Source organism: Ornithodoros turicata, chromosome 2, assembly GCF_037126465.1.
Source record: "Ornithodoros turicata isolate Travis chromosome 2, ASM3712646v1, whole genome shotgun sequence".
Classification (NCBI taxonomy): Eukaryota; Metazoa; Arthropoda; class Arachnida; order Ixodida; family Argasidae; genus Ornithodoros; species Ornithodoros turicata.
The window spans coordinates 61,196,211-61,213,316 of NC_088202.1; the positions used below are offsets into that span (position 1 = coordinate 61,196,211).

The 17,106-nt window shown below is 43.7% G+C and overlaps 1 protein-coding gene across 1 annotated transcript in view; it reads left to right on the plus strand.

Moving 5' to 3' along the window:
* Positions 1 to 13,740, plus strand: part of LOC135385481 (neprilysin-1-like) — a 146,104-nt gene extending 132,364 nt beyond the window's left edge. The window contains exon 20 of the mRNA XM_064614820.1: positions 13,671 to 13,740. Coding sequence (XP_064470890.1) covers positions 13,671 to 13,713 — 43 coding nt within the window. The 3' untranslated portion in view covers positions 13,714 to 13,740. The remainder of the gene's footprint in view (positions 1 to 13,670) is intronic.
* The last annotated feature ends 3,366 nt before the right edge of the window (positions 13,741 to 17,106 follow it).

Sequence of the window (17,106 nt, forward strand, 5' to 3'; positions counted from 1 at the left end):
ACTATGGCTCCCACATACAAACTACCCCATTTCAACACAGTAGGAAACACAGATTTGTAAATAGCATATCTGTTGATTGCACTGTACATCCTCCATATAAAGGATCATAGTGGATACTACATCTTGTGCAATAATGTCAGGAACACAAAAAAAGATAAGATTTGAAACCATTCTTACGTCGTAGTAGTAGTATTTGTGTGAAGCTACGCAAGTCCTGTCCTGCAAATAATTTAAACCATGTGTTTCATCTGCCAGTGTGATGATCACCTGAAAAGCAATTCTCACTTGGCTGGAACTACTGGTTCTGAAACCTATGCCAGACATGTGTAGCCATCAGGGAGGAAAACCAAGGGCTGCTGTGGAAAAGACAAACACACACGGGCTATGTTCTCATTGTATATCAGCTGCTCTGGCTACTAAGAAGAACATGTTCCAAATTAATATAACATGGCTAGACAGGATACGCCGGTGAAAGCTAAGAAATACAATTAGTAGTTAAATGTACAATACATAAACACTTGCCATAACATGACACTTTCCTTCCTGCATCCATGCGAAACCATTAATCCCACTTAAAGAGTGTACTGAATTTTTTAATAGCATAACACGCTCGTTTGACAGAACTTGAACACGTAGCACACTTGATTACATAGCACACGATAAAAGTAGAGTGAACATAGTGTGCTGCTTTCCATTCACGCTTAATGGCCGCAGCAGTAATGTATGAAGGCTACTGCTAAGGTGTGTTGAGAAACACCACTTTATGTTTGCCATGTCTGAATGAAACGTACCTGACCTGATCCAAAGTAACCATTCTGAGTCTCGAACACAAAAAGAGAAAAACGCAACACACGCCACAACATTAACAGATAGGCAAATGAGCTGTGGCGAGCTCCACCTTGGGACAAAGTCAAGAAGTAATTCACCAAAAGTCAAAAGTGCCTGAAATGTAACATCTCTGACAGGTAGCAGGACGGTTCACGTTCACTTCCTGGTGCTAGCACAGGCTTTTTCATGATTACTAGTTGAAGTTTCCATGTGCTTGAGAACAGGAACCATTCCTCAACCACTGTATCCTCATGAGGTAATGAGGGTTTGTCATCCCAAAGAGACTCCCATTTTTGCATGTGTCCTTATGGTTGCTGGTTGCTCACCACTGTATAAAAAAAGGATCTAATGACAAGAAATGGACGGTCATGTTTACTTTATAATGACTGTGCACAACAGAAAGAAGACTTTCGCACAGAAGGCTGTACTTTTTGAGGTCTAACATCAAGTTACAGAATTCCATAATATATAAGACATGTTGTAAGGTAGAGTGTAACAAGTAGAGCGAGGGTTGGTACAAATATACAAATAAAAATACAAACATAGTACAATAAAATAAAAGAGGGTACGACGCCATCAGTTTCGAACAGACAAGGGATGAGTTGTGTAGCATAATACATGAATGACAACGGCGGCCAGATAAGTATTTGGCACAAAAGGCATTCACGGGCGACACGTTCAGGGAAACAGTGCTACAGTGTCTTGTCAACTGATCCATTGCCGGCTTGAAACTGATGGAGTTGTACCCCCTTTTTATTTTATCATATATGGTTGTATATTTATTTTTATGTCTGTACCAACCCTCACTCTCTACCGTACAACATGTTTTATATATTCTGGGATTTTGTAACTTCATGTTAGACATTAACAAGAGCAGCCTTGTGCACGAAAGTCTCGTCCATTAAAATTTACATGCTCTCAACAGTCTCCTTTCTGTTGTGAATCTTTATCGTAGTATACCTGCACATTGCTGTTCTGCGTACTGTGACATTGCAGTAACATTATGGACTTTGGATAAAAAAACTACACAGCACTGCTCAGATATGTTTGCCTATCGAACAGCATGTATGCGGCATGCACACAGTATTTGTGCACTGGACCCACTAAAAATGTAATGAATGTGGCATTGCCCACAGTAATGCACTAAGTTCAAGGCAAGTATATTAGAATCAAGGTATTTTATCTTACATGTGAATCCAGTACCACATCCAGTGTGAACTTCTGACAAATAAATAGTTCCCATTTTTCTTAGCTCTCAGAACAAATATAGTGAACACAGGAACCAGTGTCCAGACAGCAAAGGTTCTTGAAGTGGGAGATAGCAGCTAATCGGAATGGCGACCTTTGTTTTCCACCCTGAAAGCACAGGTTGTAACGTTGAGGGCAGATTTAAGAGTGGTGTCAACATCTCTGCATGAAAGCGCACATGAAAAGTGGAACATAGGCGAATACTCAAATTATAACATCACATTGTCATACCTGTTGGTGGCAGGTAGACTGCAACTAACGTGTCAGCAATTTCTTCATGCACCAGATGCAAGCCAGATCCTGCTTCATTTCCGCCTTCGGCATGCACCTGTGGTAATTCAGAAGTTAGATTATCAATACTATTGTGTTGTTAATCGTGGTTATATCAGAGTAAGCGCAGTAGGACAGCTGCACAATCGATTCATAAAGCTTGCTATTTTTATATCTGAACCTCGACTTACCTTTTTGCTCTCATTTTTTGCCTTGATCCTCCGTGGCACGTTCAAAATTTGTGTGTCGGGCCCCTCAGGTTTTCATCAGTCGATTTGGTGCCGAGATTCCAAATTGCCTCTGGAGTCGCTCGTAACCTATGATGACATTCGTGGACGAAATCCTTGGAGTGGAACTTAGCAGGCACCGCTGTCGCTGTCAGCCAAGAGCTTCGCACTGCTTGGTCATTTGGCAGCTTATAATAGGTAACACTTGAATGCTCCGATGAATTGTTCTAACAGCGTAGCACCGTCGCATTTTCGACAACTTCCCGTGGCATATCACGTATCATATCGCTCCAGCCCATAAAAGGCAAGGTCAGAACAAGGAAGTGCACTTTCCAAACGACGCCGTGCCAAAAAAAATATTCACATGCTTTGTTTCCGGCTTAGCAATAACATAACAGCTGTTCGCTTATGTACGATGCACAGAGGACGAAACGAAAGAAGCCAAGCGGCCAAGCCAAGAGTTCATGCCAAGCCAAAGACAGATAAACCGAGAGCAGTGACGTCGGTGCGCCAGTGCGCAGGGTTTGCCGACGGTCTGACGGGCGGGCGGGGGTTTGGGGGACTGGGGTTTTACAGACGGGCGGGCGTGGGAACTAAAAAAAAAGTTTTCTAAAAAACTACGAACAGTTGGACCGAGATATTTCGCACACATATACAGTGTTCGCTAATGAACACACAGCGCGAGTATCGCTCGGTTCGGCACTTCAAAATCGGCATATCTGACCTTTAAAGACATGCGATATCACAGGCTAGGTGGCGCAAGATACCGCTCGCCCCAAGGTTGAGTATCTAACACAATATCCAATCCAATCCATTTCCTCCTTTCCATCCCCTCTCCCCCAGTTCCTGCGATGGCGTGCGCCGCGATTTCATGATTTTGCCTTCCCTGCGCGCTGAATTGTAAGAAATGCAAGATGCATTTGTAGATTGACAAACATTTTTTATTACCAACCTACATGTCAGATACAACAACAAAAGCACAATCACAATTGCTTGCACGAAATGACGAAAGGATTTGCTTATTTTTCATGTACGCGAACACATTGCAAAGAATATCACATTGTAAATGGCGAATCAAAAACTATCATCGTAGAAGCTTAGACCTAAGAAGATCGATAACCTAGACGTGTATATCGATGAAAACCTGACTGCAACCAACAGACATCTTTTTTACAGAGCACGCATGCTTAGTAAACAACTTCAGTTTAAATTTGTCTGGCACAAACATGGCACGGTTTTCATGAGGAAGAGCGAGACAGATAAAATATTTAGGATCTATAGCGTAACAGATCTTTGAAATGTCCATTGATACATTTCCGTCTGTACTTGTCTTATTCATAGCTAGTCTCATGACAAGCATGCAGGCATATCCAGGTTCCACATTCACAGTGCAGAATGCCCTTGTTTCTTTGAACGCAGTACAACATGCTGAATTTGTCTCGTGTATGCACTTAAATGTTCGTTCTCTGCGTAATAAACAACACGACCTCGACGCATTTTTATCACTTGGATTTAAGTTTTCTATTCTCATGTTCAGTGAAACTTGGTTCACTACAGAAGAGGAATGTTATAGATTACCTGGCTATTCCCCTTTTCTCCTAAATCGACACGATAAACGTGGCGGTGGCCTTGAAATTCTCGTTGCGGAAAGCTTTCCAGAGATGACAGTTGTTCAGGAATTAACTTCCTCAACGTCAGGTTGTGAATTGCTGACCATTAAGTGTATGCGCTTCTTATTTGTTGCTCTATACCGCCCGCCTTCAGGGAACATGCAAAGCTTTCTTGACTGCTTAGAAGGGTTATTGTCATACTGTGGTGACAATAAGATGAATGCTGTTATCTGTGGTGATCTGAATGTCAACCTTCTTGCAAATACAATGAATTGTCGCAGACTTCTTAACTTGCTCCAAAGTTACGGATTCACAAACACAATCAACTCACCAACAAGAGTAACGCAAAACACCGCTACACTACTTGACCTTGTAATAACTAACTGTGACCCGAATACAGCTACTGCTGGTACAATCACAGCTGACATAAGTGATCATTTTCCCGTTTTCTTGTCAGTCAAACTAAGGGGACTTCACCGTAAGATTAATCCCACGATTTCGAGAAAAGTGATAACAGACGCAGGCTTGATTAACTTTGAACACCACCTTGCCCATACTGATTGGAGCAACGTATTTACGCAAGACGATCCAGACGCTGTTTTTGAAGCATTTTTATGCCGCTATAAAGAGGCGCATGAGCTATGTTTTCCTGTTAAAACATCTAAGATGCACAAGCGTGCACGTAAACCTTGGATCCTTCCGATACACATACGTAAGATAAGGAAGCGTAATGCGCTTTATTCTCAGTTTCTTAAGCACCGCACTGAAGACAACTGGAAGATATACAAGGACTTCCGCAATGCGAACTACGTTCTAGTAAGCTAGGTTATATTAATGCGAAGCTCAACATTGAAAACAGAGGGTCGTTGTGGAAGAATCTGAATTCTTTACTAGAAAGGAGAAGCCCTCAGAATAACATCTCGTCATTGGTCATCAATGGTCAGGAGCGCAGTGGTGCTGACCTGGCGAATGCATTTAATGACCATTTTGTTGGTGCTATACGCCACGGTAATAACCTCAGTATGCCCATATTTTATGATGAATCCCCAACGTCATCTTTGTTTCTCAGCCCCGCCGACGCGGTTGAAATTTCCTCGATTATTATGTCCATGAAAAACAGTAATGCTCTAGATGCGTTTGGATTGGACATGAAGAGTACTAAACACGTTGCCAATATAACTGCCCCTATACTGTTGCATATTCTTAATATTAGCATCACACATTCTACATTCCCTGATCAGTTGAAAATTGCGCGCGTCATTCCCGTTTTCAAGAAAGGTGATCGCGCTATACTGTCAAACTACAGACCGATATCTATTCTTCCTCACTTTTCGAAGGTCTTTGAGAAAATTATCCATAATAGGTTGCTTAGCTACCTCGATAAACACGCGATTATCTCGCAAAGACAATATGGCTTTAGACAAGGAAAATCCACGGAATTAGCCCTTTTACGGCAAAAGCATCTTATACTGAGCAACTTTCAAGCCAAGAAAATCAGCCTGGGTATTTACATTGATTTTGCAAAGGCCTTTGACAGCCTGAATCACATCCTGCTCCTGGCCAAGTTAGGTCACTACGGTATTCGTAAACAAAGCCGTTTTTCTTTCAGTCATACTTATCTAATCGCCGCCAATACGTTTACTTAGATGAAGCTAGCATTTCAGCTACACTCCCCATTTATTCTGGAGTTCCTCAAGGCAGCATTTTAGGCCCCTTACTTTTCCTCCTGTTCATCAATGATATAATTACACTACATCCTGAAATTGTGCTTTATGCTGATGATGCGTCACTTTTGGTCAGTGGGTCATCTATCGATGCCTTGTTTCGAGATACAAATGATGTACTTTCTAGTATAACCACTTGGGCATCTCACAACCAGCTAAATATTAATGTTCAGAAGACTGTCGGCACTCTTTTTGCCCCTCGTGGCACTAACGTTACTCTCACTCATGATTTGTTTATCGGTAACTCAAAAATCCAGCTAGTTGACCACATTAAGATCTTGGGGGTTATTTTCGATAACAGACTACTGTGGCATAATCACATTTCTTATGTTGCATCAAAAATTAGCAAAACTATCGGTTTACTCCAAAAGCATAAATACATGCTTCCAACCTGGAGCAAACGATTACTTTATCAAGCGCTCGTTCAGTCGCACTTAAACTACTGCAGCTTAGTATGGTGCACAGCTTCCAGAACCCTGCTCCAACAACTTCATCTTCTACAAAAAAGAGCTCTTCGTATCATCGAAGGGGTTGCTTTTGATGCATCGACTGCATCGACACTTTTTCGTATTCACAATGTCCTACCAATTTTTCGTCAATATACATTTCGTCTTGCAATAGCTTACAAGCAGGCTCTGAGAAAACCAAGCGATCTTTCCATGCTAGCTCGTGTGCAAGAGATTACGAGGTGCTACACATTCCGCAATCCAGATATATTCCACGTTCCCTACTCTCGGTCTAACTATGGCTTACAGAGATTGGAGGTAGTCGTGCCACGTCTTCTTAACTATTTGCATCGTCTAAACATTGACATTGAAAGGATTTCTTTCAGTGAGCTAAAGGTGATAATGTTTGATATTGGTGTTGTGCTTGTGTAACCTGCACTTGTCTCGATTTTTGAGTATACAACAGTCATTGCCGTGGATTAATATTGTGTTCTCTTTTGCTTTTTTTGGTGTGTTCTACTTGAGCTTTGTTTCCATGTCTTTTTCTCCGCTTTTGTACAAAATGTATTGTTCCTTTTTTACCCTAATCTTCTATTAGCCAAAAACCAACATGGCTTGTCTCCGGTTCTGTTCAGGTGCTGCTACTGTAATCCGGGGACGAGGCTCCCCTCAAGCTTCCCTAAGCTTTTTTGCCTCGCCTCCGTCCATCTTGTGTATGGAAAAATAAATGAAATGAAATGAAAAAAAAAAAAGAAGAGTGTGCTAGGGAATAGAACAATGAAATTAATCGAACATGTGGTGAAGCGCAACAATTCTCTGTATCACTGGAAAGACTGGAAAGCATAAAGTGTGCCGAGCAACAAGTTTACACAGTTGTAAGCGAAAAACAATGCGTATATGCAAATAATGGTTGCGCTATAAGTAATGCGTAACACTCATAAATTTATTTTATGGTATCGTGATGTCACATATCAAAGTTTGAGGATCTCGTGTAAAGTTTGAACCTTCGCATTATTCCCTTACATTTGGTTACCATCCTTCCTATCACAAGATGGAAGCAGCACGTCATAACGTTGCTGTGGTAGAAAACAGAGAAGCACAGCAATGGTCTAAGCAGTACAACAAGTGTTCAAGGAGCACACATTTGGTATCACTGCTGCATGTGGTATATCTAGGGTTCTGAGTTTTTGGAGTTTTCAATTTGGAAAATTCGGAGGGTGTATATGGGAGTTTTTAAATTTTCCGAAGTTCAGGGTTTATTGGAGAATTAAAAAGTCAGCAAAATGAACGGCGCCGATTTCGAAGGATGTCGGGGTACTCATCGCAGACAAATGTAAGGAAAGAACTGCAAAGGTGACTGAGACCACACGATGTAGCGCACGGATGCCTTACAGAGGTACTGAAGTACAAACAAACGTATTTGCACAAACTGTGAATGATGCCCATGCTTAAAATGAGTAGCAGCTGTGACGAACACAGAACTGTTCTGTGCCCGGGGGGTCGAGGATGCGTAGAACAGATGGGACAAGTGTGTGTAGTATCCTCCTTTGGGCCATTCATGGGTCCTGTTCCTGAAGGAGACTACCGCTTCTGAACTTTTTTTTCTTCTTTCATTTTTTGGTTGTGGATCAGTTAGAAGTCGAAAACTGTAGGTGCGGAACAAGGGGGATAACGGAAGAAGGAAACGGGAAAAACTGTATGGCCGCCACGTACGCGTTGGAAAAAGCGGAGTTTATTGGATAATTTCAATTTTCTGCGAAAAACATCGGAGGGAGTTTATCGGAGTTCGGAAAGTCGGAAGCCTAGGTATCTATAGTTTCTGAGTTTTTCGTGCAGCAACTGTTCGCTTGCAAGTGGACACCTCTACAAGTTTTGAGGCTGTAGATGCCACAGTAAACGAAGACGGCAGAACATCAGCACAAACTGGTCTTTACGTGTGTCACTGCAAGATGGAATGCCGAAGCTCTGATCACACAAACGTGCAGAAAGCATCCCGAGAGTACTCTTTTCTTGTAGCACTTCCTTCACAGATTGCAGAAAGAGTACCTCCAGCCAAGTTTTTGATCACACAAACATACTTGAGACAGTTCACTGAAGGTAACGTGACGCCTGTAAATAGTTCCCCAGGTACATCAAACAAGGGAAGAAACTGGTTGTGCGAAACAAGGCTGTCGTCTTCGGAAACGTGCTTGTGAACAGGTGTACATGATGATTGCTTCAGTAAAAAGTGAACAAGACGGCCAGCTATGTAGTAGTGAGCATTCTTACGAACAAACATACATACGTACTAGAGAACGGAGTCGACGGTCCGTCGCTCGCACAGACGGGCAAGCGTTTCCGCGTAAGCGCTTTTCTGTGGCTCCGGTGAACTGGTCTTCGGTGAAGTGTACGCCGCATAGCCAAACGGTTCTTTGGCCGGTGTTCAGCAGCTTTAGACAAGTTGGCGTACGTTTCCCCATAAAACACATTGAATTGATATCAGAGCCAATTTCAAAAGTGCACAAACAGCGCTAGACACATGCGCTTGTCAGTGTGGGAAACACACGTACCTCTCGTCATCGTAGGTTGGGAAGTGGAACAGTGAAATTCCGGGAGTTTTGTTGCTGTTGTAGTACCACTTCGCGGCGCGGTAACGGCCCATGACAACCCGCTTCACGCTCCGCAAAGACTTCAACAAGCAGCAAACAGCAAAATGCACGAATAACCACAAAAACTCCGCCAACGAGACACAAATGCGCAGATGAGTCGGAGAGCCGGAGGCCGGAAGCCCGGACGTGTTTCCGGAAGAGCCGGTTCCGAAAGGTGTTAAACTCCTTATACCTGCGTGCTTTTTCTTGAGCAGCGACTGCAGCGTAATCGTTTCAATGCATTGTTGTTGCGGCGAAGTCATGAAACCATTCCATGTCCCAAACTCGTTAGTTTCGAACTAGGTGTCGCTGCCGTCGAAAAACGACCCATTTGTCCCCTGGGGACATTCGCTTGATCGTCTTAGCTCAGGCGCCCTGAGGCACTGTGGTCAAACGAAATCCATACAAGATTCACCCTCACGAACAATAACCGCTTTCCCTTGCAGTTAAGGAACGCTTGAGGTTGTCTGTATGTCTGACATCGTCTCTATGACCTTTTCTTTTCGCGGGGTTCTTGTCCAAAACGTCCAAACATATCCAAGTACGTTCAAGGACGTTAGAAAGAGTGAGAGGCAAAGCGTTACTATAAACATCAAAGCGTTAATTTGATCTTCATTCTCGTCTAACATCCACTATGCTCAGCTTGGAGGATCCTCGTTAGTAATGTAGTAGCACACATCGTTGCCGTGACATTGAAGCAACATTGTAAATGCTGTGGAATGTGGAGCAACGTTTTGCAACATTCGTTAGCATCATTATGATATTACCAAAAGTGCACCAACGTTACTCTCCATTTTACGATGCTCTCCAATGTTGCTAGGGAACGGTGTCTGAACGTTCCTTTCATAGCACAGCGTGTGTCTGAAGGTGCACGAGGTTCGCTGCAGTTTGCGCACTTACGTCGTCGCATGGCAGAGCAGTCTTTGATGTGTGACCCAGCAAACATCTTACAGCAAGGTGCGCTACGGCAGTGGCGCGCCATGTGCCCAAATCTTTGACAGTTGCAACACCGTGCTGGCGCACCAGTATATTCTTGTACGTGACATTCATTAAGACCAAGAGGAACTGACTCTGGAAGCTTCATGTGTGACTGGAAAGTCAGGATAACCGTACGAAGGGGCAAGAACATGTCACTCCCATCCGGCTCCTAAACTTGCCGCATCAATCGTCTGCCCGCTGGGTCATTCCACGCGAAAGGATCCAATGAGTGCGTCCGACCTACCACCATTCGAGCCGAAAAAAATTGTGGCACCTCCTGGGTATCTATAATGTCACATGACAAAATATTTATATTCGAGTGGTATAGCCGTTGTCGCTCCAGGCGCCGTTAAAGAGTGAGTTCCTTCTAAAAACCACAAATCGCCCGAAAGTTTGTAGCGGCGCTCCGGGATCTCCTAGAGACTTGGGGTTTGTTTTGAATTGTAGAAGGTGGTCTATTTTATAATCGAAGTGAAATTCCCACCGTTTTACCTTACCCCGTCATTGCCTGCCGAACCCGTCACGAATGCAATTTTCGCCTAGGTTTCCGTTTTTTTTTTACGTCTGATGGGTCAGCTGAATTTTCGTGAATATTTTTCGCTGGTAGCTCTCATGATGCTGCTCATGCAAAAAAAATCGTCAGAACTGAGGTAAAGTAGCCATTTTTAGCTAAATCTTCAATGTTCGGAGGCAAAATTCGGAATGAGGAGGTCGGTTTGGAAAAATATAGTTTGCGTCATTTTATGCGACGGACCTTACCATACAACATATCAAAAAATCTCGAGAGTATTTGTTGATAAGCGCGAGAAAAAAAAAAATGCCGACGGATACGTTGCCACTCCACTGGGTGAATTGGCACCACGCTCGTGCTTCCGCACTGAATGTCGGTGGCCCCTGATAGTTTCCTTTTTCTATTTGCTGTGCATGTCTCGTTCGTCCGGATAGGCAGTCGAGTTTCTGTGACTTCCACATCAACCCACCTAGTCTTAGATTGAATGGAACAGTTCAGTTCCTCTTGACGTGTATTTGCGTGTCGCTTTTGCGCCGTTGGACCCGTTCGGTTCTCTCCCATTCACACTATGTATCACACGCCTTCTTACTTTCCTGTGTCCACAGCATGAGACGTCTAGGTACAACGTTAAAACGTCAATGTTATGCGTCAATAGCTTAGAATATTCGTGAAAGTTGACACAATTTTGTTCAAGACGATGACTTATCAATAGATTTCAATTACGAGTTGTCCGCCGCGAACGAAAGAACGAAAAACTTACTGACTGCAGTGGTCGAAAGTTATATCTATCCTTGCCTTCAGGTAATCTGTTTCAGATGTGCATAAAAGAAACCTACCTGGCAGGACTGCAGAGATCATAAAAGCTTCCTGATGGTTTCACTTCGACCATCGTGCACAGACTGATGGACGAACGCGACGCTGAATATTTGCATACGACGCGCCGCGTCCAGCCTAAGCGACGCCTTAGCGAGACGCAGATTCCCTCCCGGAGACGTGGCGATGTATCCGTCGGCATTTTTTTTTTTTCTTGTCGCGCTTATCAAAAAAACCCTCGAGATTTTTTCCTATGTTGTATGGGAAGGTCCGTCGCATACAATGACGCAAACATTATTTTTCCAAACCGAACTCATCATTCCGAATTTCGCCTTCGAACATTGAGGATTTAGCTAAAAATCACTAGTGAATCCAAATTTTATTACATTACCAACTACACCCTCAGTTCTGATGACTTTTTTGCATGAGCAGCCATCGTGAGAGCAGCCAACGAAAAAATATTCACGGAAATTGAGCTGACCCATCAGCCGTAAAAAAATCGCAAAATTACACGAAAATTGCATTCGTGACGGGTTCCGTAGGCAATGACGGGGGAAGGTAAAAAGGCGGGAATGTCACTGAGATTATAAAATAGATCACCTTCTACTGTTTGAAACAAATCCCAAGTTTCTATCCTGGAGCGTCGCCACAAACTTTCGGGCGACTGGTGGATTCGACAGGGAAATCCCCCTTTAATGGCGCATGCAGAGACAACGGTTACTACTAGAGCATAAATATTTTGTCATGTGTCATTATACATCCCTTGGAGATGCCACGATTTTTTTCCGGCTCGAATGGTGGTAGGTCAAGCGCACTCGTTGGATCCTTTCGCATGGAATGACCCCGCTGTCACTCAAAAAGGTTTCAAATATCTGGAGAGACCCTCCCGGGTAAGGGAGAGGCACATTTGAGATCTTCTCGAGGTTCACTGTGTAGGACTTTGCGACGTGGACCTCTGCGCCAGAGCCAGCCACCGACTTTAAAGCGATCAAATGTTCTATGGCTCCCTCGGATGAGGCGAAAACCCACATACTGTCATCCTGATGGGGGCGATTTTTCCCGATGGCCTCCTATGCTGCGGCTTGGGTTTCATGTGACGCAGTGTTTGCGTTCATGTTCCAAAACGATTTTCACCGTTCCCTAAGTCGAAACACTACATGAATGCCATCGGGTCGGCTCTTGATGATGATGCAAAAAAATGGGGATTGTAGCTCTCATCACGAGGGCCGGCTGCCCCAGCTCATCTAAGGAACGGAATGCCAGACACATCCACCCACACCCAGTGGAGATGTCGCGCAGCGGCGACGAACGCCACAGTCAGGGTCATAGCCCGTCTAACAGCTTGGTGTCCCTTAAAAACTGCGTGACTGTTCCCAAAGCTGGCTGTTGAGTGCTCGTTGGCCATGGGCCCGGCACCCACCTCTTCTTGTGGGTGACCGGCTTGAAAGGGCCACCACAGCTTTCCATTTCGATGTCGGCCCGGCAGACCTGTTGGGAGCCGTCATCAGACTGCGCACTAGATGACCGAGCGGGTGAATGAGGACACAAAGTGCGCGTGGCGTCAACATTCGTCGGTGTTGAGGCTTTGGAGCCATCGCGACGATCCACTGGAGACCGACTGCGACTCAAAGGACTTCGGGGCTACACGCCCCTCGCACGGGCGGCATTCGTTATGCGATTGCTCGCCATGCACGTGCTAATAATAATAATAAAACAGTTGGGCTTGCGGAGTAGAAGAATATGCGACCGTTGTCACACCATAGCATGAAGGTCCCAAATTACAGCCTGATGTCTACATGAGCATTGCATGGTGTTGTGTTGGTGTCGTCGAATATTTGTCAGCAGACCATAACAATGATGGAGTGAAAAATATTAGACCGTGTGATATAATGAACGTGACGTCAAATAAGAACACATAAATTGGTGATGACGAATGAGGAAATTCGCCACGTGAGTGCGGGCACCACCCCAAGGCACAATGGACGGAATGAGATGTGACATGATGATCATAAGCTGAATGACGCTGAAGTGAGTGGTTGACAGTCAGCGGAGTCTGTAGGTCAGCATTTGGGGCGGCGAAAACATAAACAAAAGGCTAGGCAAAGCATAACACGTAAAAACACGAAGCACACAGGAGTACGCAGGCACATGATAGGATAGGCACATAGTGCCACGGAGTAAGACAAGGGAATACATCATACAGGGCACGGCATCATAATATTACTATCAAAATGCGCGCCTTTCTGTATGTCACTTGGATAGCACATTACCATCGACATGCCACCAAAATGTGCGGCATTCAACTGTTTCTTTGGACATTGACGTCAGTAGCTATTGAAATTTGTTGGTAACTTGTTAAATTAATATTTTGATTCTGTGCACTTTCAGAGTCCACCTACTGCAGTTGAAGATATATCATCAGGGGGCATGAGTAACATGAGTTTAATATTTCAATGTTATTTCCAGAAGTTCAACAATATATGTTGTCATATTCTGGACATTATCATCTAGTCATTGTTGATCTCTTGATAAGTGTCTCTATCATTATTGTATAATCACAGCTCCGCGCAAACGTGAAGTGTCTATCTGCTACACTCTTAACTCCGTACCCTTTAGTAAAGGGTAAAAAATCGCAATATTTTACCCTCTATTTCAGAAGCTACCAGGTACCCTCTGAGCGACCCCTTTTATAAAAGTTACAAGGAAACCCACTAATTAGAGGTTACGGCCTTCAATCCAGCACCTGCCCGTAAAGGGTACGCCAACGCGCGGCTTTTTATACAGGATGTTCATTTTTATTCGCAAAAGAGTAGCGCTCATTTGGCAGGTGGGTTATGTGAATTTTTGCTAATTAATCGGTCCGTAGTTACAGACACATGCGTCAGGAAATGTCGGAGATGTTTGTAACTACGGATGGGTTAATCTGCGAAAATTAACGTAACCCACCTGTCAAATGAGCGCTGGTGTGATGCGAATAAGAACAAACACCCCGTGCGTGGGATATGGACAGACATTTACAGAACATACCAAGGTACCAAAATGAACCCGCAGAAAAGGAGATCTTGAACATATGTATATTACAAAAACAGAAGTATAGCTAGAGGTGACACATTGTGCACAAGTGCGAGTCTAATGTGAGGAGGAACCATGATCGCTTTACCATAGGTATGTGGAAAAAAGAACTATCTTCTAAGTGAGAAGCAATGCATAAAAGTGCGAGGAAGCCAGCGAGTCAAAACAACTGACCTATGTTTGCTAAGCTGAACAGACCCAACGAAATGGAGAATTGCAGCAGAAAAAAATTTATTCCACATTCGTGTTGCAGAGGCGAGCGCAAATGGCAATACAGTATTACATAAAACGCACACAACCTTGAGGAATATGAGTGTACAGTAACGCAGGAGACACTACATTACTGCGTTATCAGCGTTGGAGGCGCTCTGGGACGAGTTTGTGAGGTACTGCATTGCGCTGGTGACGGTATATGTGAACCTGCATGTGGGATCCTGGGAACAAAAGTTTGGGCAATGAGAGTAACAATTACGGAACCATTCAAATCGGTACAAAGCACTAGGTACAAAGCAGCATAAATGCAGGAAGGCGTTCACTCCGCGATTGAGTCTTAGAATATCGTAAGAATACAACGAGTAGGAAGCTGCGAATTATATATCTTGATGCATATATCCGCAGCTCGCAAAATGCACGCCGGTGTATTGACTTGGCGACCAAGTAAGAGCAGAAAAGTAGCAAGCGTAAGTGGCGTTCATATGCAGGACCGCAAAACGCTTGCCATAATCACAACAAACATGCGCTAAGAGCTCTTTCTATCAAAATAACGCACGTACCTAGCACAAAACGTACACTTACCCAGTGTATGAAGTGTGTGAATTAGGGCTGCGGTGGTGACGTTCGTTTTCGGTTATATATTCTTTGCAATCTTCGCACTCACTACACTTTCCCCTGAGAACACCGAAAATATCCTTGTTTGCTAGAGACATCTAGCTTTTCCGTTGTTCCTGACGATACTATGATAAACGCGAGGAAAACCACTGATTAAAACAGATTACACTTGTTAACGGACGGACGACGAGCGTTAAGCGTTTCAAGGCAACCGCTCTCAGTGTGGATAGACATAGACCAGGCTCGGCTACGCAGCGAAATCGGAAATCTTGGTGGTTGCGGCATTGACAATGGTTTTCCACCCTTTAGAAAGAAACATACTATCAGTATTCCAGACTGCGAGCTTATAATCTGTGTTCATACACCATTGATAACATGTAGTCGACATATAGATGACGCTGAAACAGATAAAAAATAACAGCGTAGATTCTCAACTGTCGTCTCGAATGGGAGGCTGAAACGCGGCATTATGCTGAAAAATAGAAGGAAAACAAACGATAAGAACATGAGCGATAAGAAACTAACAAAGAAATTATCGTTGGAGATTTCGCTTAGAAGTTACAGTGCCGGAGTAGAGGGTACATTTATAAGTTACAACAAGCTGTTTTTATTTTTTCCGAGATGTAACTTCTATTCGTGTTGTAAAGACATGACCTTGGTCGCTTTTAACCTGTAAATATACGTTACAGTGGTGTAACCTATAAGAAATCTCGAAATCTACGTCTATATAGAAGTTACATGTTTCTAAAAGTTACAATAAAAGGTACGGGTTTAAGAGTGTAGCCGCCTATACAGTGTTCTAAGAGCTTTACTTCAAACAAATTGTTGGCAAAATATATTTCTTGTATGAGTTACTGCGTGTTACTTTCACACGTGCCGCAGACATTTGTGAAAGAGCGGACAAATAAAAAAAATGCTGCGAAACGTAGTCTAAGTAATGCCTGATCAAGGTGCAATCCTTGACGTTGCAAAAAAGAAAAAAAAGAAACTTGAGGTTTAGCTCTTGTCTAAATTTCGACACTATTGTTAACACAGGGCTAGAAGTCTCCTTGGTCTGGTCTATAAAATGTCTGGAGTTGGAGTAGAGTAAGACGTTGGATGTCTGGGGTTAGACGTCTAGGCGGCGTAACGTTTGCTTTTCTAGAGGAACGGTAGAGGACGTCTTCTAGACAGTAAGGTGATTGGGAGATGAGACGTCTAGTAGACATGCCACCCGTCTCTGTTTAGACGTCCAGTAGACATGTATTGCCCCACCTTTTGCCGTGTGCGACACGAACGCTACTGTGACTCAACCATTATCTACAAATGTGTTTCATAGACCACAACTTCAGAAGGATTTTGAGACACTTTACGCTTACCCCAGTTGGGGAAAATGATGAAGTGGTGAACTCGGACTTTCGGAGTACACAGGAGACGCGATGTTCGCGATTCCAATGAACTGCAGGTGGCGCCCCGAACTTCCCAAGATGGCGGACGTATGGAGGTCTCCCGAGCAAAGCAATGCGGTGTCGACCGAATTATGTTAATCTGTTACAGTTTTTAATGCCCACAAATTCACAGTTTTCATGAAAACTGAATCAAGTTTGTCTTCTGGTCATCTCATACTGTGCAGTTCAACTCAGAGAAGTAGGCAAAAAGTTTCCGTCGTCGGAGTTTGTTTGCATACCTCGGAGGCGAGCGAACAAAGGAGGCATTTTAGAATCTAAGAAGGTAAAGCAATGATTAGTTGCTAAGAAGAGTGACATAGCATGTGTTTTGGAATGTGGATTATAGCCTGCGAGCAATATCATGTTTGAGTTTCCCCTCCGACAGTCCCGTACTATTTGCCTGTGAGTGTTGCAAGGGAACAACAGCTCCATTGGAAGTGTAGTCTCTAGGAATTCGATACTTTTTGTCTGAACTTTGAGACACAAGTAATCATAAA